This window comes from Pan troglodytes, chromosome 2 (genome assembly GCF_028858775.2).
Source record: "Pan troglodytes isolate AG18354 chromosome 2, NHGRI_mPanTro3-v2.0_pri, whole genome shotgun sequence".
Classification (NCBI taxonomy): domain Eukaryota; kingdom Metazoa; phylum Chordata; class Mammalia; order Primates; family Hominidae; genus Pan; species Pan troglodytes.
Genome location: NC_086015.1, coordinates 162,419,892 through 162,447,749, shown reverse-complemented (window position 1 = coordinate 162,447,749; position 27,858 = coordinate 162,419,892). Strand labels below are relative to the sequence as shown.

General features: G+C 39.2%; 1 protein-coding gene across 2 annotated transcripts in view; it reads right to left on the bottom strand.

The window, feature by feature from the left end:
* Positions 1–27,858, bottom strand: part of IQCJ (IQ motif containing J) — a 199,301-nt gene that overhangs the window by 13,968 nt on the left and 157,475 nt on the right. The window contains exons 2-3 of one of the 2 annotated variants that reach the window (XM_063806363.1): positions 12,507–12,571; positions 5,583–5,663 (exon numbers count right to left, since the gene is read on the bottom strand). In XM_063806363.1, coding sequence (XP_063662433.1) covers positions 5,583–5,663; positions 12,507–12,571 — 146 coding nt within the window. The remainder of the gene's footprint in view (positions 1–5,582; positions 5,664–12,506; positions 12,572–27,858) is intronic. The other variant, XM_054680286.2, reaches the window with a different exon arrangement.

The window sequence follows — 27,858 nt, the reverse complement described above, 5'->3', positions numbered from 1 at the left end:
AGTCTGGAGATGCACACATGGTTTAAGCCAGGTCTATTAAAGGCTGCTCTGGGGATTGTACTGAGACTATGAGAAAAAGGCCCTCTTTTTCATCTAAAGTTTCAGCAAGTAGACCTGAAACTACCTGCAAGCCTAGAGCTGGCAGTGGCCACTTTGTTGCAATGTTGTGAGAGCCCACATGAGAATGAATCATGGAAAGAGCAGAGTTTATAGAAGAAGAAAGACAGATGCCTGATAACCTTGCCCAATCGCCCGGGTTTCAGTGTGCTTAAAGCACGTTAGACCATGGGTATTTCTGTTATGTGATTCAATATGATCTTTTTTACATCTATAAATTAGTTTGAGCTGAGTTTCTGATACTTACAACCAAACAGTCCTGGCCGGTCTCAGGAAACAAGATGGGAACTGATCATCATTCCCAACACTCAGAGCAGATCCCTGCCTCCCCATTACGTTTGTTCCCTCCTTAAGGTTCAGCAAAAGGCAGAAATAGAGAAGCAGGATGGAGACAGTGGGTTTGGCTTGTCATATACTGACTGTGAGTGGAGAAGTAGAACCCCTACTTATTTCAGTCTGTTAGTTGATTTTTCTATATGCAGCTAGCTAAAAGCTATCCTAACAGATATATCATATTTGCATCATTTGTTATCTATCCCAACCCTGTATCCTGATACAAACTTGTTCAAATGTCAATACGGGGCCACTGCATGCAACAGGCAGGTTTCCCACAGAAACTGCCCTCTCTTTCCAGCCTGCTTCCCCTCCACTCCGGCATCCGCCCAGTTTGTAGCTCTCGACTTCACTGCCACACTGATGGATGATGCTTCCTATGCACCAGGGCCTATGCTGTCTTGGCTCTTTCCATAGGTCTCTTCTCAAATACCCATAACTTTGCAGACTGTCAAGAATGCCAATGTTCTCACACATGAGAATTTGGGCAATTTGGGTCCTGGATCTATAACACTCTTTTCTTTATGAGGACTGAGAAGGTGCTTCAGAAATAATGCACCCAGGGTTACTGAGTCTAAGAAAGAAAATAGTGGTCCTGCAATACTATTAAACATCCAAAAAGAAGAGTATCAGATTAGGCTAATCCAAATGCTTCTTTTCAAACAAGTCCTCTTCCCCCACTAGAATGTAAAATCCTTGAGGGCAGTGACCACTCCACAGTTCTGGGATATATGACAAGTAGGTGATTAACAAATGTAATTCTTCTAACATTGCATCCCAGAAATATCTCAAAGAAGAAAAAGTTTTATCTCATGATAAAGTGTGCTTAGAGTCATAGAGGTTCTTGCCTAGTTTACCTCTCATGAGCTGTAGCTTTAGACAAAATACTAAACACACTGGCCTCCCTCTTGCTTATCCATAAAATAGGAGTAAGAATAACTTCTTTGTAACCCCTGCAAGAAGTCAAGGATAATGTATGTAAATTACTTAGCCCAAACTTGACAAATAGAGCTCCTAGATAAACTATTATAATTACTTAAGGACAGGACATATCAAACATTTTCAAATACTTTGAAGTCACCTGTACAAATCATCTAAGGATCCCTCCTGGCAATATTTTATTAGCCCAAGTGGACATAAAAATATGTTTGAAAAAGGTATGTTTGCATGGAAAAAATACAGTAGACTAAATGTCTAGTCTTGAATTTTCTCATTGAAAGCTGACTACAATTTAATAAGACATGTTAGCATTCTCGTTTTACAGAGGAGTGCAACTGAGGCCCAGAGAGGCCACTGGTGTTCCCAAGGTCACACAGCAGGTAAAAAGCAGAGCTGGGATTTGAACCTAAGTTACTCAAATTCCAAAGTCTGTGCTCTCAACCACTCTTCTCTCATATCTTCTTTTAATTAAATTTTTGACTAAAGTAGAAATGTATTACTCTCAAATGCAATTTAATAAGGGTTTACTAAACATCTTTAAAGTTCTTTTGGGAATGCTATCTCTCTCTGTCTCTCTGTCTTTCTCTCTCTCTCTCTGCCCCCCTCTCTCCTTTATAGAACCTAAATGTTGTTTCATTACAAAATCAAATATAATAATAAAAATCAGGAGAGGGATTGAGCATATTTATTGAGCTGACTTTCAAAAAAGCAATTTGTATTCAATACATCTCTATGTTGTTCCATCACAAAGTAAATACATTGTTAAAAATGTACGGAAGGGGATTGGGGGATCGCACATAGCTAATGAACAACTTTTACATGAGGGTTTGTATTAGGAAGATCTGTTTTAGATCTTGCTACAACATGAAAAGAGTGAATTACAAGGTGGAGGGCAGCAGCCTGTTGGGGCTGGGGGAGCCCACCTCTGCCTGTGCTGCGAGGCCTTCTCACTAAGCCTGCATTCCTTTGCTGTGCACCTTCATCCCCCAAAGCTTGTTCCAGCCTTAAGGCTCTTAGGAACACATTCATCTTTAGCCTTAGAGTTGCTCAGAGAGCCTTCCTTTTGGTGCTTTCACTATTACTTTTACTTTCACAAATTTTCTGACTTGAGAGGCTTGCCTTTGTTTAATCTTCAGAGAACTTGCCTGTTACCTCCCCCAAATGCCTTTTCATTAATAGCCATACGATCTTGATTGCTTTTGCCCTTTTGATGCACTCTTTTGATCCTCTGGTCTAATACTCAAAATTACCTCTTAACAGTTGCATTCATGAACCAGGTAATGGACCCTTTGTGACACTCCCTTCAACTTTGATACACACACCCTCCCTGACACTCACACATTTTTTCACTGAGCCACACTTTCTGACAGGCCTCTGCCTCCTGCCACTGATACTTTGCACTGCCACATGCAGGTTTACACTTTCTTATAAATTCTTTCCTTTTCACGATGTCCTGAGTACGAGGAACCATCTGAGACCCTTTCCTGCTATTCTGACCCCATCCTGGGATTCCCACAGGTAGACAGTGAAGGCAGTCCACACCTGAGAACAGGTCTCATCTTTCCTCTCTTTTACATTCAGAGATTGCCTTGCCACAGCACCTCCATCCCCCTCAGGGCTTGCAGGCACTAGACTAGCCAGACACCCTGTATGGGAACTGTTTACTCTTTTCTCATCATGGAGGGGAAAGGAGAGCCTTCAGGAGAGGGGATTTTATGGTGGACTGACCCTCACTTCCCTCTACCCCCAGGAGAAGATAGACTCTCAGTTGGTCCCCACCAAAAGAAGTCAAAAGACCCTAAGAGAAAGCCTGTGATAATACAGGGTGACCGTGGTACCTGGGACAAGGGCACATTTTTTATACCCAATGCTCTTCAGAACTAAAAAAACTTCTCTTGGAAAGCAGGAATGAGAATATCCCAAGATTGTCCCTGTTGAAGATGCCACAGTCAGCTGGAGGAAGGCACTGCTTGGTGCATCATGGGGCAAAGCCCCCGCAGAGCAAGGGGCACAAACCCATTGAGGATGTGCAGCCTATACTATTGGGGGGGTTACAGGAGACCCAATGACCCCTTCCCTCAGAGTCCCAAAACATAGGACAGTTGTTAAAGGAAACAACTGCTGAGAGCGAAAGCGTCTGCCATCTATTCATAGGAAACCTGGGGCAGTCTTGGTATTTAGTCCATGGGGGTGGGAGAGGTAACACTGATAAAGGAAGGGAGAAGGAGGGAAGGGAGAAGGAGGGAAGGGAGAAGGAGGGAAGGGAGAAGGAGGGAAGGGAGAAGGAGGGAGGAGAGAAGGGGAGATAGAAAGAGGAGAGGGAAAGGAAGGAAGCAGAGTACTCAGCTGTAGAAAAGGTCTCATGTATGCAGAGAGGAGATTTTCAACCTGCCACGAGAGTTAAGAATTTAATAACCAGATTAGACAAAAGTCACTGAACTAGACTAAACTCTCCAATGGGACTCAAGTTCTATTGTTGGGCAAGATTAAGTTTTCTCTCCCTCCTTTCTCTCCAGTGAGCAGAAATGGGATTCAGAATTATTAGAAGAGATAAAAACCATTCTGTTTGCACCTCTTTGAGCTGAGACTCCTCCAACAAATCAACAAATATAAAATCTCAGGCTCTCTGAGCTGGCTGGAATCTGAAGCACAGAGATTTTTTTCTCTGCCTAGTCCTTCTCCTGCTACCTACCACACAGCCCCTACATATTGAAGGTGATGGGAACTGAAAAAGACCCAGGAATTTTTCTAACTTAATTTCAGCATTCACATTAAACACTCTAATTTGTAATACACCAACTTTTCTTTCACCAGCACATTTTCATTTAATAGAACCTTATCTTAATGAGAAAATTCCCAATGATAAAGCAACCTATGTTTGCAAACTAATGCCCTGTGTAGTGAGGCTGACACACTGCTTACACAAAATGATTCGATAGCCTGATTCATTATGTATTTAGTAAGTGTGACACAGAACTTTCTAGCTGGGCACCCCACTGGTTCAGAAGTCTTGTTTGGACTTTATCTTGAGGGGTAGCCTTCTATGCTCATGCAGAGGCAAGCTTTTTACTGGTGACCAAGGTTAACATAGATTTACAGGGGTATGTATTGGTATTTGCTTTTATCCAGCAGGATATTATGTATTTGTGTGATTTCTGTTTTAGTTCCTAAGTCCAGCAACAACTTGGTGTTGTTCAAAGTTGTACACACCTCAAGGTGCCCTTCTTTAGGGTGATTTCTTTTCTAAAAGATTCCTCCTTGCACTTTAAAAAACAGATCAGTGATTCTGGCCAAGCTCAGATATGTTAACATTCTCGTTTAAATTCTCATGCTTCTCGGAGTGTTATACTGAGTGTGTGAGTGTGTGTGTGTGTGTTTGTGTGTGTTTGTGAGGGAGAGGGTGGGGAGAGAGATTAAATATACACTCACTGGCATTTCTCATATATGCTTCTGAAGGAAAATCAGAACAGGAAAAGATCTCGGAAAACGGTCATAAATATTTTTGAAATTGCTTCCAAGGTAATTATAACAGGCCCCTTCTCTACTTAAAATGGTTTTAGAAGGTTAATATTTTGTTCTATAATAAAGTCTTTCTCAATTTGGATCTTGTTAGTTTCATTTTGTTAATATTGAGATGTTGTTAGCACTATTTTAAGGTAATAGTCATTTATAATGGGGGAGGAGGCTTACATTTGGGTATCTTAACAGACAATAAGAAGAAAAGGATAAGAAGTGAGAAAAAAAGAAGAGAAGAAACATTTTCCCAAAATAATTGAACAGAAGCTGAAATAGAAAGAAGAGGATTTTTAAAAGGGTGTGTGTGTGTGTGTGTGATACATAGATGGCTTGAGGTGGAAATAACCAAATTGTTCAAAGATAGAATTAACCACCAAGTTACTAAGATGAAAGGCAAAGGAAAATGCTAGTGGAAGTTAAAGGATTGTACTAGACAAGAAATGGAAAAACCAAAAAGTGGTAAAAATAATGGCAAGCAAATAATTCCCTGTACTACCCAGTAGATGGTGCTGTGTACCCAAAGTAGCTGTGTTCCTGCTTAGAAGAGGGAGGAAATAATGTGCAGCACACGAATGTAAAATAAAGATGCATAACTGTTGTGCCCGAAAATTCCAGATTTATTCAGGAATTCATAAAACTAGAACTAATTGCTTAATTTATACTTTGAAATAACTTACATTTTCACCTTTGATTCCAAGGGCTGTAGATTGAGGGGATACTTTTCAATATTATTCTCTGCATCCATGGCCAGCTGGTGACTAGAAACAGAAATAATGTCTCAATATCTCCCAATCCAGAAGGTTAACATTTATAGCAATAATACTGCTAATTTATACTTATGTGTAAAATAAGATATAGATTCAATTTTGTTTATTTTAATTTATTAAAGTTCCTGTTGATGGATGATGGATGAGTAACCATATCATGAAAAAAAAAGTGGCTTTGACTTTTATTTCTGTTGTCCTTTTGCTGTTCTCAACTAACATTCATAGCTATGGTATGAAAATCATTTCCTTTAAGAGAAAAGAAAAGGAGCATATTGGACAATTTCAGGGGGAGAAAAAACACAAGGATATGGTTATAAATTCCATGATACTGGCCAACTAGTAAGTTGTAGAGAAGACCTTACTCATCCCCAGTAGTACCACTGCCACTGGACCTTTCCTCCTTTCATTTGTAAGCCGTTTCAGGGCTTCCACTGGGAACAAAGCATGGATCTCTGACCTGTAGGAAGGCAGAGGGCTATAGAGAAATGATCACTGCTTTCAGTGAGCTTATAGCACTCTTAGTGCTACAACGATCAAGAAGGGCTTCATGGAGAAGGCAGCTCTTGGGATGAGTTTTGAAGGACGGATAGGAAGTAGGTAAGTTGAGAGTGAAGGGCAACATATGAGGAAGACAATAAAACAAATAGAGGTGAAAACATTCAAAGGATATTTTTAGAAAATAAAGAGAAATTTGGTCGAAGTGGATGAAAAAAATAGGAGAACAAAAGGAAATAGGCTTTGATTAGCAGAAAGCTAATAGTTACTGGTCCCATAATGTGTATAACACACTGTCATAGACATTTTATGTGCATTATCTTATTTATCACAGTAACTTCCATTAACTAAGTCACTTTCCCCACTGTACAGCTGAAAAATCTGAAGCTTGGAGAGATAATGTTAAATTTACTGTACAGGAGGAACCCCAATAAAACTCACATCTCACTGCTCTCTCCACCAGAAGGCACTGGTTGGAGTATTTTTTAATATCAGGATTATTAAACTTAATCCCACTGACTGAAGTTTTCATAGGTAATACATTTAACATCCCAATTCAATACTCGTGCATGTGGTAAGGTAGGGGGGTGTGTGTGTGTGTGCAATAAAAATTTCAAGAAACATTACTCCCCCAACTACATGTGATATACTTTGATTTTTGAATTATATTTGAAACTTTTTTTAAGAGGTCAGTGGTGACCCACCAAATTTATTTAACAAACCATCAATAGATTATGATCTACAGTGTGAAAAGCTTTTCACACTGTAGATCATAATCTATTGCAGCAGGGAGCTCCATGCATTTGGAGCAGGGAAATATGATAAATGGAGGGTTTAAGGATGATTTGTGGTGGGAGTGAGCAAGGAGAGTGACATAAAACTAGTTAGAAAGCTATTCAAATAGTCCAGGTTATGAGGACTAGGAATATGGTGGTAGTAAAGAAAAGGGAAAAAAAGAAAAAAATTGTGCTGGAGAGATTCCTTAGAATCACAAATGTATTTTTTTCTTTTTAGAAAGGAATGTCCAGGTGGTAGGGAAAACATAGGAGAGCACATAAATTCCTACATGACAAGTAGGTGGTGTCAGCACCCCAAGATAGCTTGGGGTTACTCAGCCTGATTGTTGAGGGGCAAGGAAGCACTCTTGTTTACTCTGTGCCATTGGTATTCAGGGTCCATTACTAATTCATTGTTAATCACTCATTCTACACATATATTTAATGTCTCTTGTGTGGCAGGAATGATGCAAAGCATGGAGGATAAAATGGTGAAAACACTAGACATGGTCCCTGTTCCTGTGGTCCCACAATCTAGGAGAACATGAACATTACACGAGTATTTGCAAGTGTGACAGATATTATTAAAGGAGAATCACGGAGGAACCTAATCCTGGGTAGGTGGGCATAGAAAGTGATATGATCTGACTCTCTCCCCACCCAAATCTCACCTTGGATTGTAATAATCCCCACATGTCAAGGACAAGACCAGGTGGAGATAATCTAATAATTGAATAATGGGGGCAGTTTCCCCCACGCTGTTCTCATGATAGTGAGTTCTCACAAGATCTGATGGTTTTATAAGGGGCTTCCCCCAATTGCTGGGCACTCATTCTCTCTCCTGCTGCCCTGTGAAGAGGTGCCTTCTGCCGAGATTGCAAGTTTCCTGAGGCGCCCCCAGCCACGTGGAAATGTGAGTTAATTAAATCTCTTTTCTTTATAAATTGCCCAGTCTCAGGTATTTCTTCATAGCAGTGTGAGAAAGGACTAACACAGAAAGTCTTATTTTTATAATTCTATATATTATATATACAGACTTATGACAAGGATACTTTAAGACTCTTATTACTTATTAATTACAAATTAAGCAATAAAGTTATATATTGTAGGGTCTGTAGATATGCAACAAAGACAGAGCTAATGTTTTCATAAAGAAAATAAAACTTTCATAATATTAACACGTTTGCTAATTTGGGGGTATAATTTATATATCCTCACCAAACTATAAACTACCAATACCTGTTGGTTTAAATCTGATAGCTTTAGTTCATTCCATCAATAATTGTCTGTGGGTAATAAAATGATTACTCCTCAGTACAATGTGTGACTTGCAATCACACATCTCCTACCAGAAACCCAGGCTGATTTAATATTTACAAAAATATGGCAGTCAGCCTAAGGTCTTACTTAAGTTAATAAGTGATTTTCCTAAACAACGGAGTCATAAGTAGCCTTCCAATTAATGGCCTTACCAATTGCTCTTCTCTGTTTATTGGCACATGCCAAGCTTCGCTAAGCTCGTGTGTGTGTGTGTGTGTGTGTGTGTGTGTGTGTGTGTGTGTGTACACAAATGCACTTGATTGGCTCTGCCAATGGTCTCAGATAGTATGGAGCTGCAGCTTCCCTCCCCTTCACACTAACTGTCTACCACAAAACCCTGTTGAGCATTCAGAATAAATGTAATGTTCCAAGGGAGAATAACCAATCAACTGTTCTGACACCACTATCACTTAACTTATGGTCATTTCAAGTAGCTGAGATGATTTACATCAGCACCTAAGTCAGCTGCAGCTATAACGAAATGCCTAATCTGCTCACTCAAAGTACACCAATTTTTCAATCAAATTTGACAGCATTCAAGGACATAGTTCTGACCTGAAACAGACCAAAAAAATCTCCAGAATTCCAGGCAAATGGGTATAGTTGTTAGGGCTGGTGGTCACTGCTTGTTTTCTCTCTGTCCTGGACAAGCATGAAAGGAAAGGTTACCCCCATGGGCCCATGTGCTTTGAAGGAAGTATTTAATTCCCATTGCGGGAATTCCTCAATCGGGATTGAAAAAAAATAAGCACACAAAACAAACTGGTCATTTCCAGAAGGTTTTAGCTTTCCCAGGCCTCTGGATAATAAAGCGGAAAGAGTAGTGTGGGGCAGATGGAAGCCCACATATATACCATTAATTTTCAAATATCTTCCTGAGAGCAGACAGTTGAGAAAGATACATGCTGGTGTTAGTGAGAGGTTTAATATAGAATTGTGGTCAGTTAGCAGAACAAAAAAAACTTCATTTCCTATGTTAAGATCAATAATGGGTTGGGCGCAGTGGCTCATGTCTGTAATCCCAGCACTTTGGGAGGCCAAGGCACGTGGATTACCTGAGGTCAGGAGTTCGAGACCAGCCTGGCTAACACGGTGAAACCCTGTCTCTACTAAAAATACAAAAATTAGCCGGTGTGTTGGCAGGCACCTATAATCCCAGCAACTAAGGAGGCTAAGGCAGGAGAGTTGCTTGAACCCAGGAGGTGGAGGTTGCAGTGAGCCAAGATCACACCACTGCATTCCAGCCTGGGTGACAGAGCAAGACCCCATCTCAAAAAAAAAAAAAAAATCAATAATGAAAAACCACCATGGCCAGGTTTAATAAATAAATGGGCCAAACATCATACAGAAAGTGTGTCCTTGGAGAATTAAGCTGCATGAGGAGATTATTGAATAAGTGAAATGAGTCTAAAATATATTTTCACTACTGGTTCTCAAACCCAACTCCGCGTTAGAGCTACATGAAGGAAGATGTTAAGAAATACTGATTCCAGGGCCTCATCCCCTGAGAATCTAATTCAATTTTTCTAGAGTGGAGCTTAAGCCAGGGCATTTTTATTAAGCTCCCCAGCTGATTCTAAGTGCAGCCAAGGTGAAAAATAACTGATCTAGATCTAATGTCATTACAACAGTAATCTCTATAAAAGAAAAGTCTTCATTCTACTGTCAGCAAAAAACTCTTTAGTTATTGTTTACATATAGCTAGTGACGGTGGTGGTGGAGGGAAATTCTACTATTTTATTCTTATTTATTCATATTAACGAGAGCAGGCATAATAAAAATAAATGAGCAGAAACTTCATTTGGTCAAAGGGCTGAAACTTCCTTTCAATCTGATGACATGCCAGATTCTTAGGATCGTGCAGATGGAATGAACCTTTGAGATTGTCTTGCCCAAACCCTTGCCCAGATGGAAAGGAAAGGAGCCAGCATTGAAGGTATCAGTCTATCATGGGCTGTCTCATTTAATGCTCTCAAAAAGACTGTCAAGTCAAGACTACTATTCTCATTTTTAAAGATGAGTATAGTGAGGCTCAAGACGGTTAAAAATTTTGTCTGGACTGACAAAGCTAAGAAAGAGTAGAAAGAGGCATCAGACCCAAAGTTTTCAATTTTCCAGGATATTTCTTAACAACATTTCAGATGTATGGTCATTTACACTCTTCTTGGGCACTTCCAGTATCTTATCAGCTACTGGGGCTCAGCGCATACTGTAAAGTGTGGTGTTTGGCATGCTGAGTTCTTTGAACCGAAGGAGAAAAGGCCTCAGAAGCAAAGTCACTTTCTCTCTGACCTTCTCTTGCCCTTCTGTCCCTGCCCCTCTTTCTTCCATGATGCAAGCCATAAAAACCAGAATTCCTCTTCCACAAGGCAGGTCATAGAAACTAGAACCCTTCTCCCCCAAACAAGCTACAAAAACTAAAAATATTCCTCTAACCTTCCCCTGCCTTTCTGTATAAAATCTGGTCATAAACAAATTCTCTGACCTACCTAGTCTGACGGAGAGTCCTAAGACCCTCATTCCAGAGGTTCTTGCCCCATGCCCAAGAGGAAGGAATGCTGCACAGAGAGGCCAAGAAGAATCTGAACTGACAGACTTGCTGGGTTTTCCCATCTCATACAGTAGATCCTTCCTTTTTGTCCAATCACATTTCTACAGGGCTGTCCATTCTTCATCAAAACTAAGTATTAAAGTGGACAATTTCCCTGGGTTTTCATTTCTGAAGGATCCCATGTCACATAGAACCCTGAGTAAATAGACCGGCGCAGTGGCTCACACCTGTAATCCCAACACTTTGGGAGGCTGAGTGGGTGGATCACTTGAGGTCAGGAGTTTGAGACCAGCCTGGCAACACGGTGAAGCCCTGACTCTACTAAAAATACAAAAATTAGCCGGGCATGGTGGCACGTGCCTGTAATCCCAGCTTCTCAGGAGACTGAGGCAGAAGAATCACTTGAACCCGGGAGGCGGAGGTCGCAGTGAGCTGAGATGGTGCCACTGCACTCCAGCCTGGGCAACAGAGTGAGACTCCATCTCAAAAAAATAAAATAAAACAAAATAAAGAACTCTGATTAAATAAGCTTGTTGTGCTTTTCTTTTGTTAACCTGTCTTTTGTTACAGGAGTGTTGGCTGTGCTCCTTATAATGAGTGAGGAAAGGTGTGATGCCTTTCTGCCCCTCCACGGCTCACTTCTTAACAAAGTTCATTCTGTTTGGGGGTAGGTTGAAATTTTACAAAAGTTTTTCCTTATCTGAGTCACAATGCTGTTTCTCCATATATCCTACTCATTGACTCTTGTTCTGTTTTCTGGAGCACGAAGAGCAACTTAGCCTCTCTTTTATAGGAACATCCTTCAAATGTTTGAGGACAGCTATTACATTTCTTCTGAGACTTCTTTTCTCCAAGCTACACATCCTCAGCTCTTTGTAGTAGTTTCACATGGTTCCAGAACTCTCACAATTTTAATTGACCTCTTCTAATACTCTTGGGAATGTCAATGTGATTCTTAAACGTGGTGTCCAGAGCCAAGCATGACACCCAACCAGCTTGACTGGTCCTGAGTACATTGGGGCTCAGCCAGTGATTGAGAGCAAGGATTCTGGAGGCAACCAAACTCGGGTTTATTTCCCATTCTCACCACTCACTAGCTGAGTATACATGGAGTTGCTGAAACCTCTCTGAGCCTGTTTTTCCTCATCCGTGAAATGGAAATAATAATGCCTATATCAAAAGGCTACAATCAGAATTTGATGAGTCTGTGAGTGTTCAACAGTACAGGGTATATTATAAATATTTACTTTTATCTCTGTACAATTTCATCTCTTCTTTTTTGCTTTATTTTAGCTCAGTTTTGTCCCATTCTGTAGTGTTAATTTGAATGTTCAGTCTGTTAGTCTTAGTGTTAGCTTTGCACTTTTTACAAATTTTGTGCCTGCCTTCTACAAATGTCCCTGATTAAAAGACTAAGACAGGTCAGAGTTAAGTTTCAAGCCCTCAGACATACCACCAGAAACATCTTCCAGGCATCGTATTACTCTGTCAAGCAGTAGAGCTTGTGTATCATTGCTCAACTAGTCATACATTTATCTACCTATATCTCAAATGAGCCACATTTCTGGGCTCTGACCACAATGATAACATAAGAAACTGTCCAATTTACTTACTTATTTTTACCAGAAAGATTTTCTTTTTACTCAAGCTTTCCAACCTTGCAAATGATTTAACTTAATACTTTTTACTTACTTTTCAAATGAATATTTTCCATCATTAACTTGTTCTAGAGGATTCTGCAATCTTTTCAGTTCTTCCTGTGAAAAAGAAAAGATATATCTTACAAATTGTCACCAGCTACTTCCGAGCAATACTATTCAAGCATAACTGTTAGCAAAATTGATACAACACAACATTAAGAGTTCTGGACTGCACTTTGGGAGGCTGAGGCGGGTGGATCACGAGGTCAGGAGATCGAGACCATCCTGGCTAACACGGTGAAACCCTGCCTCTACTAAAAATACAAAAAAAATTAGCCAGGCATGGTAGCAGGTGCCTGTAGTCCCAGCTACTCTGGAGGCTGAGGCAGGAGAATGGCGTGAACCCAGGAGGCGGAGCTTGCAGTGAGCCAAGATTGCGCCACTGCACTCCAGCCTGGGCGACAGAGTGAGACACCATCTCAAAAAAAAAAAAAAAAAGAATTCAGGACTTTGTGATGGTTAAGTGTTTAAACACACAAAAATACAACATGATCCTTGATCAAATTAGAATATAATATTGTCACTCAAATTGTGTGACTTTTTTTTTTACTCACTAATGTTTCCTATTATTTTTTCAGAATTTGGATATGTTTACATAGATCCACCCACACTCTTTCCAAATTCACTTTCTCAACAGTATTGTCATTGCTGGTTGCTGGGTAAGAGACTCTAATGACTGCATGCTGCATTTGGCCATTCAGCAACCCTTCTCTCTTGTCTCTTAGTAACTCGTGGCAACCTCTTCTCCATAGCCCATGTGCTCAGACACACACATACACACACACACCATCCCTGAATTCCAGGCATTTGTAGTCTCTGTAATCTCATTTCTCTGGCCACAGAGGTGTGACATGATTTGGCCCAGCTTCCTGGTGAGACTCCCTTCTTCAGTCTTATCAATCATGGCAGGATTTAAGGAAGACTCGCAGAATTCTGTTCCTGGGAAGACCACCATTCCCTGAGGCCACACTATCTACCATACCATTTACCACACCACTTACCCCCCACCAGGAATTGTCAAAGTGACCAGTCCCAAGAGGAAGGCGCAGTTAGAAATAATTATTCAATTACATCCAAAAGACCATCAGGACTAGCCTCTACATGATTATAACCCACCAGACACCAAAGTCTCCTAGATCACCTCTCCCATTATGCAATCTCTTAAACCCATACTGCATTCCAGAATGTGGCCTAATCACCCACTTCTCCCCAATCCTTCCAACCTTTCCAGTGGGTCCTTTACAGTCTGTCATCAGCAAAATCCTGTATCTCCCCAAATTCTTTGAATATACCCTTAATTATGTTGTTCTAACTAAACTATGCCTCACTATTCTGGGACAGCTAAGTTTTTGTTAGAGCAAGAAGAGCAAAGAATTGTTCAGAAAAGAGGTCTAGTATACAGAGGATTTTGCAGATGAAAAAGTTGGCTGAGTCCCTGAGCTCACCTTCTCCCCTGCAGCCCTCTTAAGAGATGGCCATTTCTTCCCCACGTGCTACATACTACATGGTGTGGAGGTCGAGTGGGACCCTCTTTGCTCCTCATTGCTGTTTTCAGATCTTCCCCACGCCTACAAAACCTCTGGAAACATGCCAGCTGCCAGTCCCAGCCATCTGTCCTCTTCTCTATCTATCCTAACTCTTCAGGGGATCTCAGCCAGTCTCACAGCTTCTATTTTATATTTGTACCTGATCTCTTCTCTAAACTTCACTCTTCTACTCGAATATGATATCCACTCTGCCTACTCGACAGTTCCATGTACATGTCTGACAAGCATCTCAAGCTCAAAACCAAAATGTTGATTTCTCTGCTCATACCCTCCTACCCAAGCCTCCTTCTTCACTGCTTCTTCCTCATTTTAGCAAATGGCATCACTATTCACCAAGCTATGAAGAGTTAAACCTAAGAACCAGACTTTACTCATTTCTTCCTCTTACCATTTATAGTCAATCAATGAGCTAATCTTATTGACCCCACTTTCAAAATATATTTGGAACTTGGCCACCTCTCAGTCTGGTCTAAGCCAACCATGGTAATCTTCTAATTATTGCCCTGCTTTCTAGGTTAGGCTGCATCAGTCACTTCTCCATGTAATAACCTGAGTGGTCTTGTAGTACCTGGGTTTTCTTTTTTAATTGGAGTATAATTTACAAAGTATGAAATGCACCTTATAAGTGTACAATACAGTGAGTTTTATCAAATGCTTCCATTGGTAGAGTCACAGCCAAAACAATATATAGAACATTTATCATTCCCAGGAAGTTCCTTTGTTCCCCTTTACAATCAATTTTCCTCTCCCAAAGGCACCCCTGCTCTGATTTCTATCTGTGTAGATTACTTTTGCCTGTTCTAGACTTTCATATAAATTTATCTATTCTTTTGTGTCCAGCTTAATTAACTCAACATTATATTTTGACATTTGTCCATGCTGTCTGTTGCATGTATCACTAGCTCATTTCTTTTTATTGCTGAGTAGTTTTCTATTGTATACATACACAACAATCCATTCTCCTGTTAATGGGCATTCTAATTGGGTTCATATCCATATGGCCTAGTATGAATAAAGCTGCTATGATCATTGCTGTGCAAATCTGTTTGCACAACAAGTCTGTTGTGCAAGTGTGTTTGTGGATGTGTTTTCATTTCTCTTCAGTAAATATCTAGGAGTGAAATTGCTACCTCATGAGGTAAATACATGTTTAATTTATAAAGAAACTTCCACAGTTTTCTAAAGTGGTTGTGCTATTTTATATTCCAACCAGCAATGTAAGAGAAGTCTAGCTGCTGTACATTCCCACCAATATTCAATGTCAGTCTTTTTCACTTTAGTTATTCTCCTGGATTTGTGATATCCTATTGTGATTTCAATTTGCATTTCTCTGATAACTAAAAATGTTGAGTATTTTTTGCATTTGTTTTTAACTGAGTTATATGTCTTATTTTTGAGCAGTAGAAATTCTTTATATATTATGGGGTACAACTCTTTTGTCAGATGTATTTGTTGCTAATATTTCTTCCCAATCAATATATTTTGACAAGCAAATCTTTTCATTTTGATGCAATGTAATTTATTGTTTTACTTTATTTTTGTTATTTAGTATTTTCTGTGTCCTAATAAATATTTTCCTGCCCCCAAATATAGTCTTCTATATTTTCTCTTAGAAAATGTATAGTTCATTTACATTCAGGTGTATGGTCAATTAATTTTTGGGTATGGTGTGTGGTAAGAATTGAGATCAATTTTTCTTCATATGAATATGAGCATAAGTCTACTAAATGGGGCTTCCATATAAACTATTGTTTTTCTGATACCAAAAAAAAAAAAAAAAAGATTCAGCTGGCATGTGGCTTTTAATGTTTGGTCTTCCTTCTTCTTCCTGCCTGGATCATAGTAGTGAAATCCAGGGTGCAAAAGCCATTGTGCCTATAAGGAGGAAAACCACACATTAAAGATAATAAAATAGAAAGATGGGAGGTACCTGGGACCCTGATGAAACCATGGAGCTGCTGCTTCAACTCTGATCTACCAACATCTGAACATGCCTGTCATGCAAGATCAACCTACTAATTTCTTGATTCATCATAGTTAAACAAATATAGATAAGTGATGTTTTCTTCTTCATAATTCAATGGTTTTCCATCACTTTTGGAATGAAATCCAAACTCATCACCATGGCCTATAGAGCCCTATGTAACACGAACTCCCACCTATCTCTCTGACCTCATTTCCTGCCACCCTCTATACTACAACCCACACTTGTCTAGCCATATTGGTCTTGGGGTGTTTCAGAAACAGCCACGGTTGCTCCCTTTTGGATCATTTATCTTCGCTGTTCCTTGTACACAGAACATTAATTCTGTGCACAATTACAATCAACATTACCCTCACATGGCTTCCTCACTTCATCCAGATGTTTGCTCAAATACTGCCTTCTCAAAAAAAAGCCTCCCTTGATTGAACTCTCTAAAATGTCACCCACCACTTGTGGTATATTTACCATGCCTTATGCTCTTATTCACTTCTTTATGATCTTCATCACTTCCTAATGTATTTGTGTTTGATTGTCTCCACTCACTACATTGTAGGCACCATGGAAGTAGAGTTTTTGTCACATCCACCACTATATTTTCAGTGCCTAGAAGAGTGCCTAGCACATAGTAGTTGCTCAACCAATATTAATTATTTAAACTTTACCTTAGGATTTGGAGAAGAACTTCAGTTTATTCCTCTGGATTTTGGAGTGTTAGGATTTTGAAATGTGAGGGACACTGGAACTGTGACAGAAGTATTTGCATCTGTGACAGGTACTAACTGAAGGAAAAATATAATACAGTAAAGAGGATGGAGACAAAGGAAAAAGAGCCAAGAGGCCAGAGCCAGGGTGATGCTGTGAACATCTGTTTCAAACTGGAGCTTGAAACCAGCACATTGATGGACTTTTAAGTTTCATTCTACTTATTTTTTATTTTATTTTATTTTATTTTATTTTTATTTTTTGAGACAGAGTGTCACTCTGTCACCCGGGCTGGAGTACAGTGGTGCAACCTCGGCTCACTGCAACCTCCACCTCCCAGGATCATGTGATTCTCCTGCCTCAGCCTCCCGAGTAGCTGGGATTACAGGCACCCACCACCATACCCAGCTAATTTTTTGTATTTTTAATAGAGATGGGGTTTCACCATGTTGGCCAGGCTGGTCTTGAACTCCTGACCTCATGATCCGCCTGCCTCGGCCTCCCAAAGTGCTGGGATTACAAGCATGAGCCACTGCTCCCGGCCAGATTCTCTCACTTTAAAAAATCACTTTCAGTTGAGGTTTCTGTGTTGTTTTGTTGTTGTTTTTTATACAAGTAAAAGAATCCTGAGAAGTTACCATGTGAGCCATAACCTAGGACTAGTGAATACAAAATTCTAAGGTGAACCATAGCATTATAAAAGTTCAGAACTAAGCTATTGTTTGCTTGCTTTGTTTTGGCCATGTCTTTTTAAATGTCTTTTTCAGAACACTGACGGGGCCGGGTGCGGTGGCTCATGCCTATAATCCCAACACTTTGGGAGGCCAAGGTGGGTGGATCCCTTGAGGTTAGCAGTTCAAGACCAGCCTGGCCAACAAGGTGAAACCCCCTCTCTACTAAAAAATACAAAAAAATTAGCTGGGTGTAGTGGTGCACTCCTGTAGTGCTGGACCTCGGCCTCCCAAAGTGCTGGGATTACAGGTGTGAGCCACGGTGCCTGGCCGTGAATTACTTTTTGTATGTTGTGGTGAGGTAGGGATTGAGATCTATTATAGAGTGTCTATATAAAACACTGGATCTCTTTTTTATATAATGGAATTAAAGAGAAATACAATTTAGAATTTAGTAGCAGGGTATATTTGCCCCTTTTGATGTAATAGTACACTACTTTCCATCAATAATAACAACTCATAAGTCTTAACGAGGTCATTTGTTTTGCTTTGGCTGGTAGAAGCTTAAGCAAAATTAAATATTTAATTGCCACAAGGATTCTTTTTAGGCAGTTAGAACAATCATTGCCCACCTCTTTAACTACATGATCTATAAACATCTTTATTTTTGTTTTAACTCTGTTATTACATTTGTGATATTTATAGTAAGTGAAAGCAAATATCTACCATATAGGCAGAGTAATTATAATAGGTAGAAATATAGAGATGATAGATGATAGATAGATAGATTATCCTTTGCAATATTTAACATGTCATTTTATTTTTAGGGTAAAACTTACTCTTTAGTCCTATAGACTCTGGTTCCATATTCTAAGAATAAGCCTCCACATTTATCCTCTATTTTCCCCTACACTTCCTACCTATTTTTTTTTATCATATCACACCCCACCTCCAATGACATAAGTAACAAATCTAGGTCATATATTGTCTCGTGTTGCTTAATAACAAGGATATGTCCTGAGAAATTTGTCATTAGGAGATTTCATCATTGTGTGAACATCAGAGTATGCCTACACAAACCTAGATGGTATAGCTTACTACACACCTGGGCTATGTGATACAGCCTATTGCTCCTGGGCTACAAACCTATAAAGCATATGTTACTATAAGAAAATTATAACACAATGGTAAATATTTGTATATCTAAACATATCCAAATCTAGAAAAAGTACAGTAAAAATATTGTATTGCAACCTTTGTAATGTTATGTTGTTATGGGTTGTATATGTGATCAATATTGGCCAAACGTCATTATGCAGTGCAGGACTGGAAATGGTCAGACTTGAAGCTGCTCTGATACAGAAAGGAAATAGTTTGAATGAGAAATCTTAACTATTCTTAAAAACCAAAGGTGAATTTTTAGGTTATATTTTTTTCTTCCCCCTGCATCATGATTAGAAAAGAAATGGAGCTACTGCCAGTCCTGGCACTTTCTTCTCCAAGATGTGGCTGTGGTATGCTTTCTTCTATTCTTTTTTTCTCTGGGGACTTAGGGGGCATAAAGAAAAGCATTTTTGCAATTTGTGCCAGCCACTCTCCTTTCCTTGAATATTTCATTGCAGAAAGCTTGCTGGGTGGGGAGGGCTTTGATGCAGTACTTTATTCAATATCTGACTATCCACATTCTAGGAAATCATATTAAACATAAGGTCAATGACTAACAAGAGCTTTCTGAGCAGCTGCTCTGCTGACAATTTGGAGGATTGATTTCATCATTTGGTTATTTAAGCTAACTATACAAAAACACTTCAATTCAATTGGCCTGGAAGTTCCAAACCATGTCCTCATTTTCTCAGAGATGGACAAGCAAGTCATGTTACTCCACAGATCTTCACTCAGAGTTTCATTCTTTGAGAAAGGTTTGTTTTATTTTACTATTAAAAGCAAACACAAATAGATCTATCCCATCATTGGTTTCTCTTGCTAGTCCCATTTGTCTCTGATTTTATATCTGGCAATACCATTTTCTTACTAGAAAACAATGCCATTTTTCTACTAGCTCCCTGTTGCTGTCAGATTAGATTCCAAACTCCTCAGCCAAGGTCTGTGTGACAGAGCCCAGCCTGCCTCTCCCCCCTCCACCTCATTGGCCCCTGCACACACTTCTTCTCTGAGCCCAGTCAAATGATTCATAACAAAATCCCAGAACTCACGTGCCCACTGGACATTTCAGTGACAACATGCCTCTAACTTTTCTACTGATCCACACCATTCTTCTTTCAGGAAGACCCCAATTTTCCCCTCCTTCAAGCAGATATTTCTAACCCAAAAAGAAAGTTGGGTACCCCACCCTCCTTCCTCAGCAACCTCTGGTGATCCTTATTTTCAGTATTTACTCTTTACCTGCCTCCCCCACTCAGCTCTTCAAGGTCAGGGATGGTAACTTACTCACTTTGATGTGCCTATTCCCAAAATGAGTTATTGAAGAGGTGCTTGATATTATCTGTTGAATAAGTGAATGTGTTATTCTAAGAGGAAAAGAAACTTTAGTAGCTTAATGGCCCAAAAAATCCCAAGTAGTTTTATATCGTCTGCTATCGTCTGCCTGTCAGATACAGTCTTTACTCTTCTCCATTCTTCCCTGTGTCTGAGGGGCTCATAATTTTGGACTTTATCTATTAGACCCTTTATTCTATGGCCCTGGGGAATGTTTGAGCAGAGGGAGGCACTGGCATGAGCCCAGAGGGTAGCAGAAGAAAGAAGTTGAATATTTTTTCTCTCTGTTCTCCTCTCTTGCTGGAGCACGGTTGGACATAACTAATGGCCATAGTTTCCATAGAGTGGCCTTTCCCACGAGATAGTGCATATTCCCATAAGTGCTCCATTTTCTCACCCCTCCAAGACCTACCCTTCCTTCCTCTCCCTTCCTTTGCCCCATTCAACTATTGATAACCCCAGATGCTTCCTTCTTCCTTGTGGCTTCTCCTCTACTCTGCCACATCTATGTAAATAGTCACTTCATTAAACTCTCAATCGTCCTTTTACATGAGTTGTCTCTGAATCCAGAAACTTCAAGAACCCTAAGTTTCTTTTGTTTGCCCTGTCTTTGCAATTCTTTTTCTATAAACCAATAAACTAATCATGTTAATTAATCATATTATTTACCAGAAGAACATGTGTGTTTGATAATTAATCTTTATAGGAGGAGCTGTCACTACTCAAGGACCTGAACCTGGTTCGGTTCGACTCACCAAATAACAGGACAATTTCTACTATGCTCTATTTGCTTCTTTTCTTTTAAATGTAGGCTAGATCTCTCTGCAAAATACAAGTTGAATTATTCAAGTACAATCCAGACACACAGCATTCCAGAATCCTTAATCCCATTTCTCCAAATGAAGTCTGTGTTATGAGTGGCAAAGGAATCTAGGCTATACTGTTATGGTGAAAAATTACTGACTACTTCCCAGGCTTCCCACTGTTATAAGAGTTGTTCTAAAGTAACTTGGGTGTGAACTATTAGAATGAATGGTGGGTATTGAATTTTGTTCTTTTGTGTCTGGCTTTACCCTCCTGTCTCAATCCCGCAGTCTTTTCTTCTGTCACAGACAGTGGCATAGCTAAGAGGTTAGACAAGCCCATCACTGTGGCTGCTTAGTCAGCTCCTTGACCTGCCCAATAATAAAACACTGTTCTGGTTTGTTTTTTATTTTTCCTCCTTTTTCAATCTCTACCACTTCTATTGTCTAAGCAAACAGCGTATGTTCTTTGGACAGGTTTAAAATCAGAAATCCAATCAAAATTGCTTTTTCTCTAAAGTACACTTGTTCACTTGTTTCTAAATGCCAACCTTTTAACTTTTCTGACTTACATCGTGATCATTTAATCCCAGCATATCCCAGAGCATTTAAGTTAACTTAAAATGTGAAAACAATCTGCAATTTACTTCACTGTGTAGCTGTGGGTGACAAAACCTGTGCAACTTACATAAATCAGGTTTTTGTGTCTTGGAAATAATTATATATTAACCTAAGGGCAACTATTTAACAAAAATTAAAAACCAAAATCACTTTTGATGCTTTTGACCATTCAATAATTTCATTATATATTACCAGGCTTCCTCACCCGCTCCCCTCCATCCGTTTTTTAATGGAAGTGTAATAAGGGCACTAAAAAAGGGGTTACTAATGTTTGCATAATTTGGAAAAGTAGAAGACATAAAATCTATAGTAATTTTAGCTCTGCATCATTAAACATGAAATATTGATTATTGCTCTTTGCAACACAATTTATGAAGCTAGCTAGGCTGCTGTGTCCACATTAAGTGATTCTGATGCTTTGCCCTCGGACCTCAGTGGCTGTAAATGATGCTCCCTGGTGACAACTGGGAGGCTGGCATTCTGATCCACAGCCTTAAGAGATACATTTCCCAGATTAGACCAGGAATGACCCAGCTGCACAGCCCAACTTCAGAAAATTAAATTGGAGGGAGTCCAAACCTCTGTTGAAATAACTGTGTGAATTACAGTGCTTCCACAGGCCTTGTTATAATGTAAATGTGCTTTACAATTTACTGCCACTTCCCTTCTATCCCTGCTGTGAATATGGGCATTAATAGTCATCTCATATATTTAGAGGCAAAAAGGCATCAAAAATAAAAATGCAAGATTCATGTATTCTCCCTTTGGAAAGCAAGGACTAAATTCCTTGTTTTTTTTTTTTTTTTTCAAAAGGAGCATACATTTTGTTTATGTATTATGCATTAATGTTTTCTATGGCTGGCAAACCTGTAAATTTCACACAGGGAACTTACCTTGCAGCTAAACACGAATTTCTTTGGGAGGAAAAAAATGGCAAATAGGACATCAACAGCTCATTTAAAGGAGTCATTCAGTTAAGTTACGGGCACATGAAGCATACATGAGGTAGTAGACTTAAAAAGATATTTGCCTGTTTCTAACACTTTAAGGACACTTTGAATGTCCAACGAGATTCAGAGGGACTGTGATCTTACAGCAGTAATCACTGAGTGAGGTAGTCCTAGGCCTTACTACACTTGTCGACAGTGGACTTATTATTAACATTAGCTGCCTTCTACATTGTAAACTTAGAAACTTACAAACATAAGATATGCCTATGAAAATTGAAAATTGTTGTGATAGCTCATTGTTCTTGTTTGACCAACCAGGCTACGTTCATAAACATTAGGACATAAAAGCTTTTGCCTGCCACATGCGAAAATGTCAAACACCCGATCTAAGCGGAAACATAGCAAGTACAAACCTAATTTGGACTGGTTAAGTCATTGTGCCTGGTAACCTTGGATCTGAGATAATTTCAGTCCCTGAGATCCTCCAAGAGTAGAAGGGTACTTCTGGAAGGGTACACTTACAGCTAGATCATTCAGGCCAGCTCTTTGCCCTAATCTGAATAAGCACCAGCAAACTGCAATCCACTCGCACTGGATCCAGGGTTGTTAGACAGGATAAGCCAGCCTAGTGCTATTTTGAAAAATACCCTTCAGGCTTAAATATTCCCCTCTCCTTTCCATAGGTAGTACATGGTCTCAAAACTTTTGCTAGTTTTAGATCATGACATTCAAAAACTATCATTATAGAATGAAGAACCGGCTCATTACAAAATGTCTAACCACTTCCATTAAATCTAGGATACAAGAAATTGAAACACTACTAGTAAAATTTTTTAAGTGGTCTCTTTGCTCAATGTTAATTCAGCTTAACAGCAGGACAACTATAAAAATTCAACTGAGATCAAAATATAGGTATAGGCACAAGAGTGTAGATATTTTTACATTTCATGTATTTCTGCCTTCTGAGAAAATTATCCTAGAGACCATGCTTCAAGATGAGAACACAAGTACAAATAAGCACAGAAGCCAACAAAGAAACATCTCTCAGAAAGCAGACAGAATAGCAAATGTGGATACGTGAATCCATACACCAACTCTGGGTTCCTTGCACCAAAGCACAAAAAAAAAGTGCAGGCAATCAGAACAACATGTAACTCCCAAATTGTTTATACCTGATTCTGGAATGCATTTTGTTGTAGTGTAGCAAACACCATCCAGATTAGATTTTTTTGCTTAGCAGGGTTAGAAAATGAGTTTGCATTTCTTATGTATTTACTAAGTGATGTTGTGAAGAAGCAATCCAAATGCATGCTGGTAAGAGCTCCTAAAATGCCCTGCAGCCCTTCATACCGATCTATCTCCCCCTTTCTGTCCCCTCCACTACCACCCTTGTTCAGGGCCTTGATTCTTCTCTCTGGGACTATTTCATTGTGCTGCCTAATTGCTTTTCTTTAAGTACATATTCAACAATTTAAAACATTATTTTTATTATTGTAGAGACAGGGTTATACAGGCTGGTCTCTATCTCCTGGTCTCAAGCAATGTTTTTGCCTTGGCCTCCCAAAGTGCTGGGATTACAGGCATGAATCACCGTGCCTGGCCCATCTCCAATAATTTAACTCTTCTGCTTATAAACACTACTGCTAACTTAAACAAAAACAATCTTCGGGATTAAAAACATTCTTAACTCCCTAGCCACAGGATTGCTTCTCTTATACCTTCTGAAATTCTTCAAAATTCATTTGAAATGTGATTTTATATATTTTAGTATTTCCTTCTGCAACTAATTCTATGTCATTTCTTTGAACTATTTTTATTAATACTAACATTAATTGAATTTTACTAGGCTCCAGGCATGTTGCATGAATTATCTCCTAAAAATTATCGCAGAAGCCTAAAAAAATAGCAAAATATGCCATTATTATTCCCATTTCTTGGATAAGAAAACATACCTAGGAGAATAAGTAACTTGTCCAAGGTCTTATAGCAGAAATGAGGTGCCAATATAATAAGCAGTTTGATCCCAGAATCTAAACTGTATCATCTGCACTCTTTTCCCATGAATGACTTGGGACTTACACCAGTGTGAGTAGCAGCAGTATCTCACTCATGGCATTTGTAAAGAAGTTGTAATGTTCTGCAAACTGCTCGGATTTATCATTTAAATTAGATGTGTCACCTAATTACTGTCTGATCTTAGAAAGCAACTCCTTCCGTTTAGATCTCAGTTTCATCATGTATAAGATGATGATGGCAATGCCTCCTATACAATACTATGTGGGGATTAACTAAAATAACATATTTAAAGGTGTTTTGTGTACTCTAAAGTGCTGGTCATCCACAGAGAGATTCCTTAAGTGTCACACCAAGGATAGCAATTATGTCTTACTTGTCTTGTCATTCCTGTGGTGTCCAGCTCTGCCCCATTCCTGTGTAATCTTGGGCTGTGTGACTCCTTTGAGCCTCAGTTTTATCATCTGTAAAATGGGGACACTAATTGTACCAAATTTCAAAGCTTGATGATTAAAAATTCAGTCTTGCACCAGGCAAATAGCAGGTGCTCGATGACATTAGTTATTTTAACTATCACATAGATTTTTATTATTATGTATCTCAGACTCTTCAAAACATGGATGTTAACCTAAGGATCCTCTCCTGGTTCACTCTCAACCCATTTCCCATTAGTTACCCAGTTTTGCCAAATGGCCTCTGGAACACCATCTATTTCTACTGTCCTTATTTGAAGACTTATTGCCTGCCAGAAGGAGCAACCTGAAATGCCAAACTCATCAGGACAGTCAACTCCTTGGAACCTTTCTTGACCCCCCTCACCTAGCAGATATAGCCTAAGCCCCTGGGCCTGGCAGGACTTCATACCAACTTCTGTGTGACATGCCCTCTCTTTCCATCCCCAACCGACTTAATTCTCTTGGAACATAAACGTGTCATCAAAACCCAGAATGAGATCATGAACTCAAAAACTTGGGATGAGTCAGTCCAGATGTGGGTTTAAATAAATCGATAAGAGTCTTTTAAAAAAGAAAGAAAAGGTTAGTAATATATTGCAGTGTCTATATTATCATTAAATAGTGCAGCATTACCTCAATTATCTGGAGAGCAGTCTCTAGGAGAGCATTATATATTGGAACAAATCTCTATACCTGGATGTTAAGTCCTATCTGTCCCAGAAGATCTGTCACACAGCTCTCAGCCAACCCCCACCTATTTTACCTGAAAGTTTTCATTTAAAGCCCTCTTTAGGAATGATTCTTTCCCACACAACAATAGTGGGAGACTTTAACACCCCACTGTCAATATTAGACAATAGTGGGAGACTTTAACACCCCACTGTCAATATTAGATCAACAAGACAGAAAATTAACAAGGATATTCAGGACTGGAACTCAGTTCTGGACCAAGTGGACCTAACAGACATCTACAGAACTCTCCACCCCAAATCAACACAATATACATTCTTCTCAGCACCACATAGCACTTACTCTAAAATTGACCACATAATTGGAAGTAAAACCCTCCTCAGCAAATGCAAAAGAACAGAAGTCATAACAAACAGTCTCTCAGACCACAGTGCAATCAAATTAGAACTCACGATTAAGAAACTCACTCAATGAGCTGAGATCACACCACTGCACTCCAGCCTGGGTGACACAGGGAGACTCTACCTCAAAAAAAAAAAAAAAAAAAGAAAGTCTCTCAAAACGGCACTACACGGAAACTGAACAACCTGCTCCTGAATGACTACTGGGTAAATAAGGAAATTAAGGCAGTAATAAATAAGTTATTTGAAACCAATGAGAACAAAGACACAACATACCAGAATCTCTGGGACACAGCTAAAGCAGTGTTTAGAAGGAAATTTATAGGACTAAATGCCCACAGGAGAAAGCAGGAAAGATCTAAAATTGACACCCTAACATCACAATTAAAACAAGAAAAGCGAGAGCAAACAAATTCAAAAGCTAGCAGAAGACAAGAAATAACTAAGATCAGAGCAGAAGTGAAAGAGTTAGAGATACAAAAAATTTCTTCAAAAAAATAATGACTCCAGGAGCTGGTTTTTTGAAAAGATCAACAAAATAGATAGACCGCTAGCCAGACTAATAAAGAAGAAAAGAGAGAAGAATCAAATAGACATAATAAAAAGTGATAAAGGGGCTATCACCACTGATCCCACAGAAATACAAGCTACCATCAAAGAATATTATAAACACCTCTATGCAAATAAACTAGAAAATCTAGAGAAATGGATAAATTCCTGGACACATACACCCTCCCAAGACTAAATCAGGAAGAAGTCGCATCCCTGAATAGACCAATAACAAGCTCTGAAATTGAGGCAGTAATTAATAGCCTACCAACCAATAAAAGCCTGGGACCAGACAGATTCACAGCCGAATTCTACCAGAGGTACAAAGAGGATCTGGTACCATTTCTTCTGAAACTATTCCAAACAAATAGAAAAGAGGGACTCCTCCCTAACTCATTTTATGAGGCCAGCATCATCCTGATACCAAAACCTGGCAGAGACACAACAAAAAAAGAAAGTTTCAGGCCAATATTCCTGATGAACACTGATGCAAAAAAACCTCAATAAAATACAGGCAAACTGAATCCAGCAGCGCATCAAAAGGAACGATTCTTAAACAAGCTTAATTTTATTATTTCCTAGCTTGCAGGAAATAAAAGAATTCATAAGAATGTGATTATCAGAAAACATGAATGAGATAAGGTGATCACAGATTAGATGTGGGGGGGAAGAAACAAGAAACTAAAAACCAGATCCTAAACTATATTTTCACTGAACACATATGTAAAGGTTTCTACTGTCTGGAATGTCATCTCCTCTTGAAATGTCTCCAAGTTTCCTCATTTGATGTAAGCTTTCACTCCCTGAACTCTTACAGCTGGATGTAGCTATGCTGGGTAGAGCCCTTATGTTGCCCATATAAGATGTCTGGTTCTCCTTACATAGCCTAAATGTTGGGAGAAGAATCTTTTTTCCCATTAATTCTAAATATCTTTCTAACTTACAAACCCTGCTTTGGCCAACTGGGGCGTGCCAGCTACAAACTAGGGGTATGTGGAGCTTGTGGTCAGGCATACATCTTCCCAGAATATCAAGTTTACTTCATGAACAGCAAAAGCGTGATTTCAAAATGTAGTACAAAGTTTGAATTAATTTTAGAGCTAAAATAGGAGGCCTCAAATAACATTTAGGTTTGAATATGGCTATTTTTCCTACACACCCCCAACAATAATACACATAGTCGCTATTTTCTGCCTTTGAGATTTCTGGGTGGAGAAGTTGACAAACACTACCCTGGATAAGACAGAAAGTGAATATCATGTAATTTTTAAATTAATATGGCTAGAAAGTATGTAATAGTATGAGTTCTAGTAACAATGGATAAAGTTTTTAAAAAAGTACTTGTGAAGGTAGCATTCTTCTTTTAAATGCCATAGGCCTTTATTATATTTCCTCATCGCTTGTCAGGGAGGAAGGTGAAATCCATCTATGTCTAATGCCTTCTTTCTGTGTGAGATTGTAT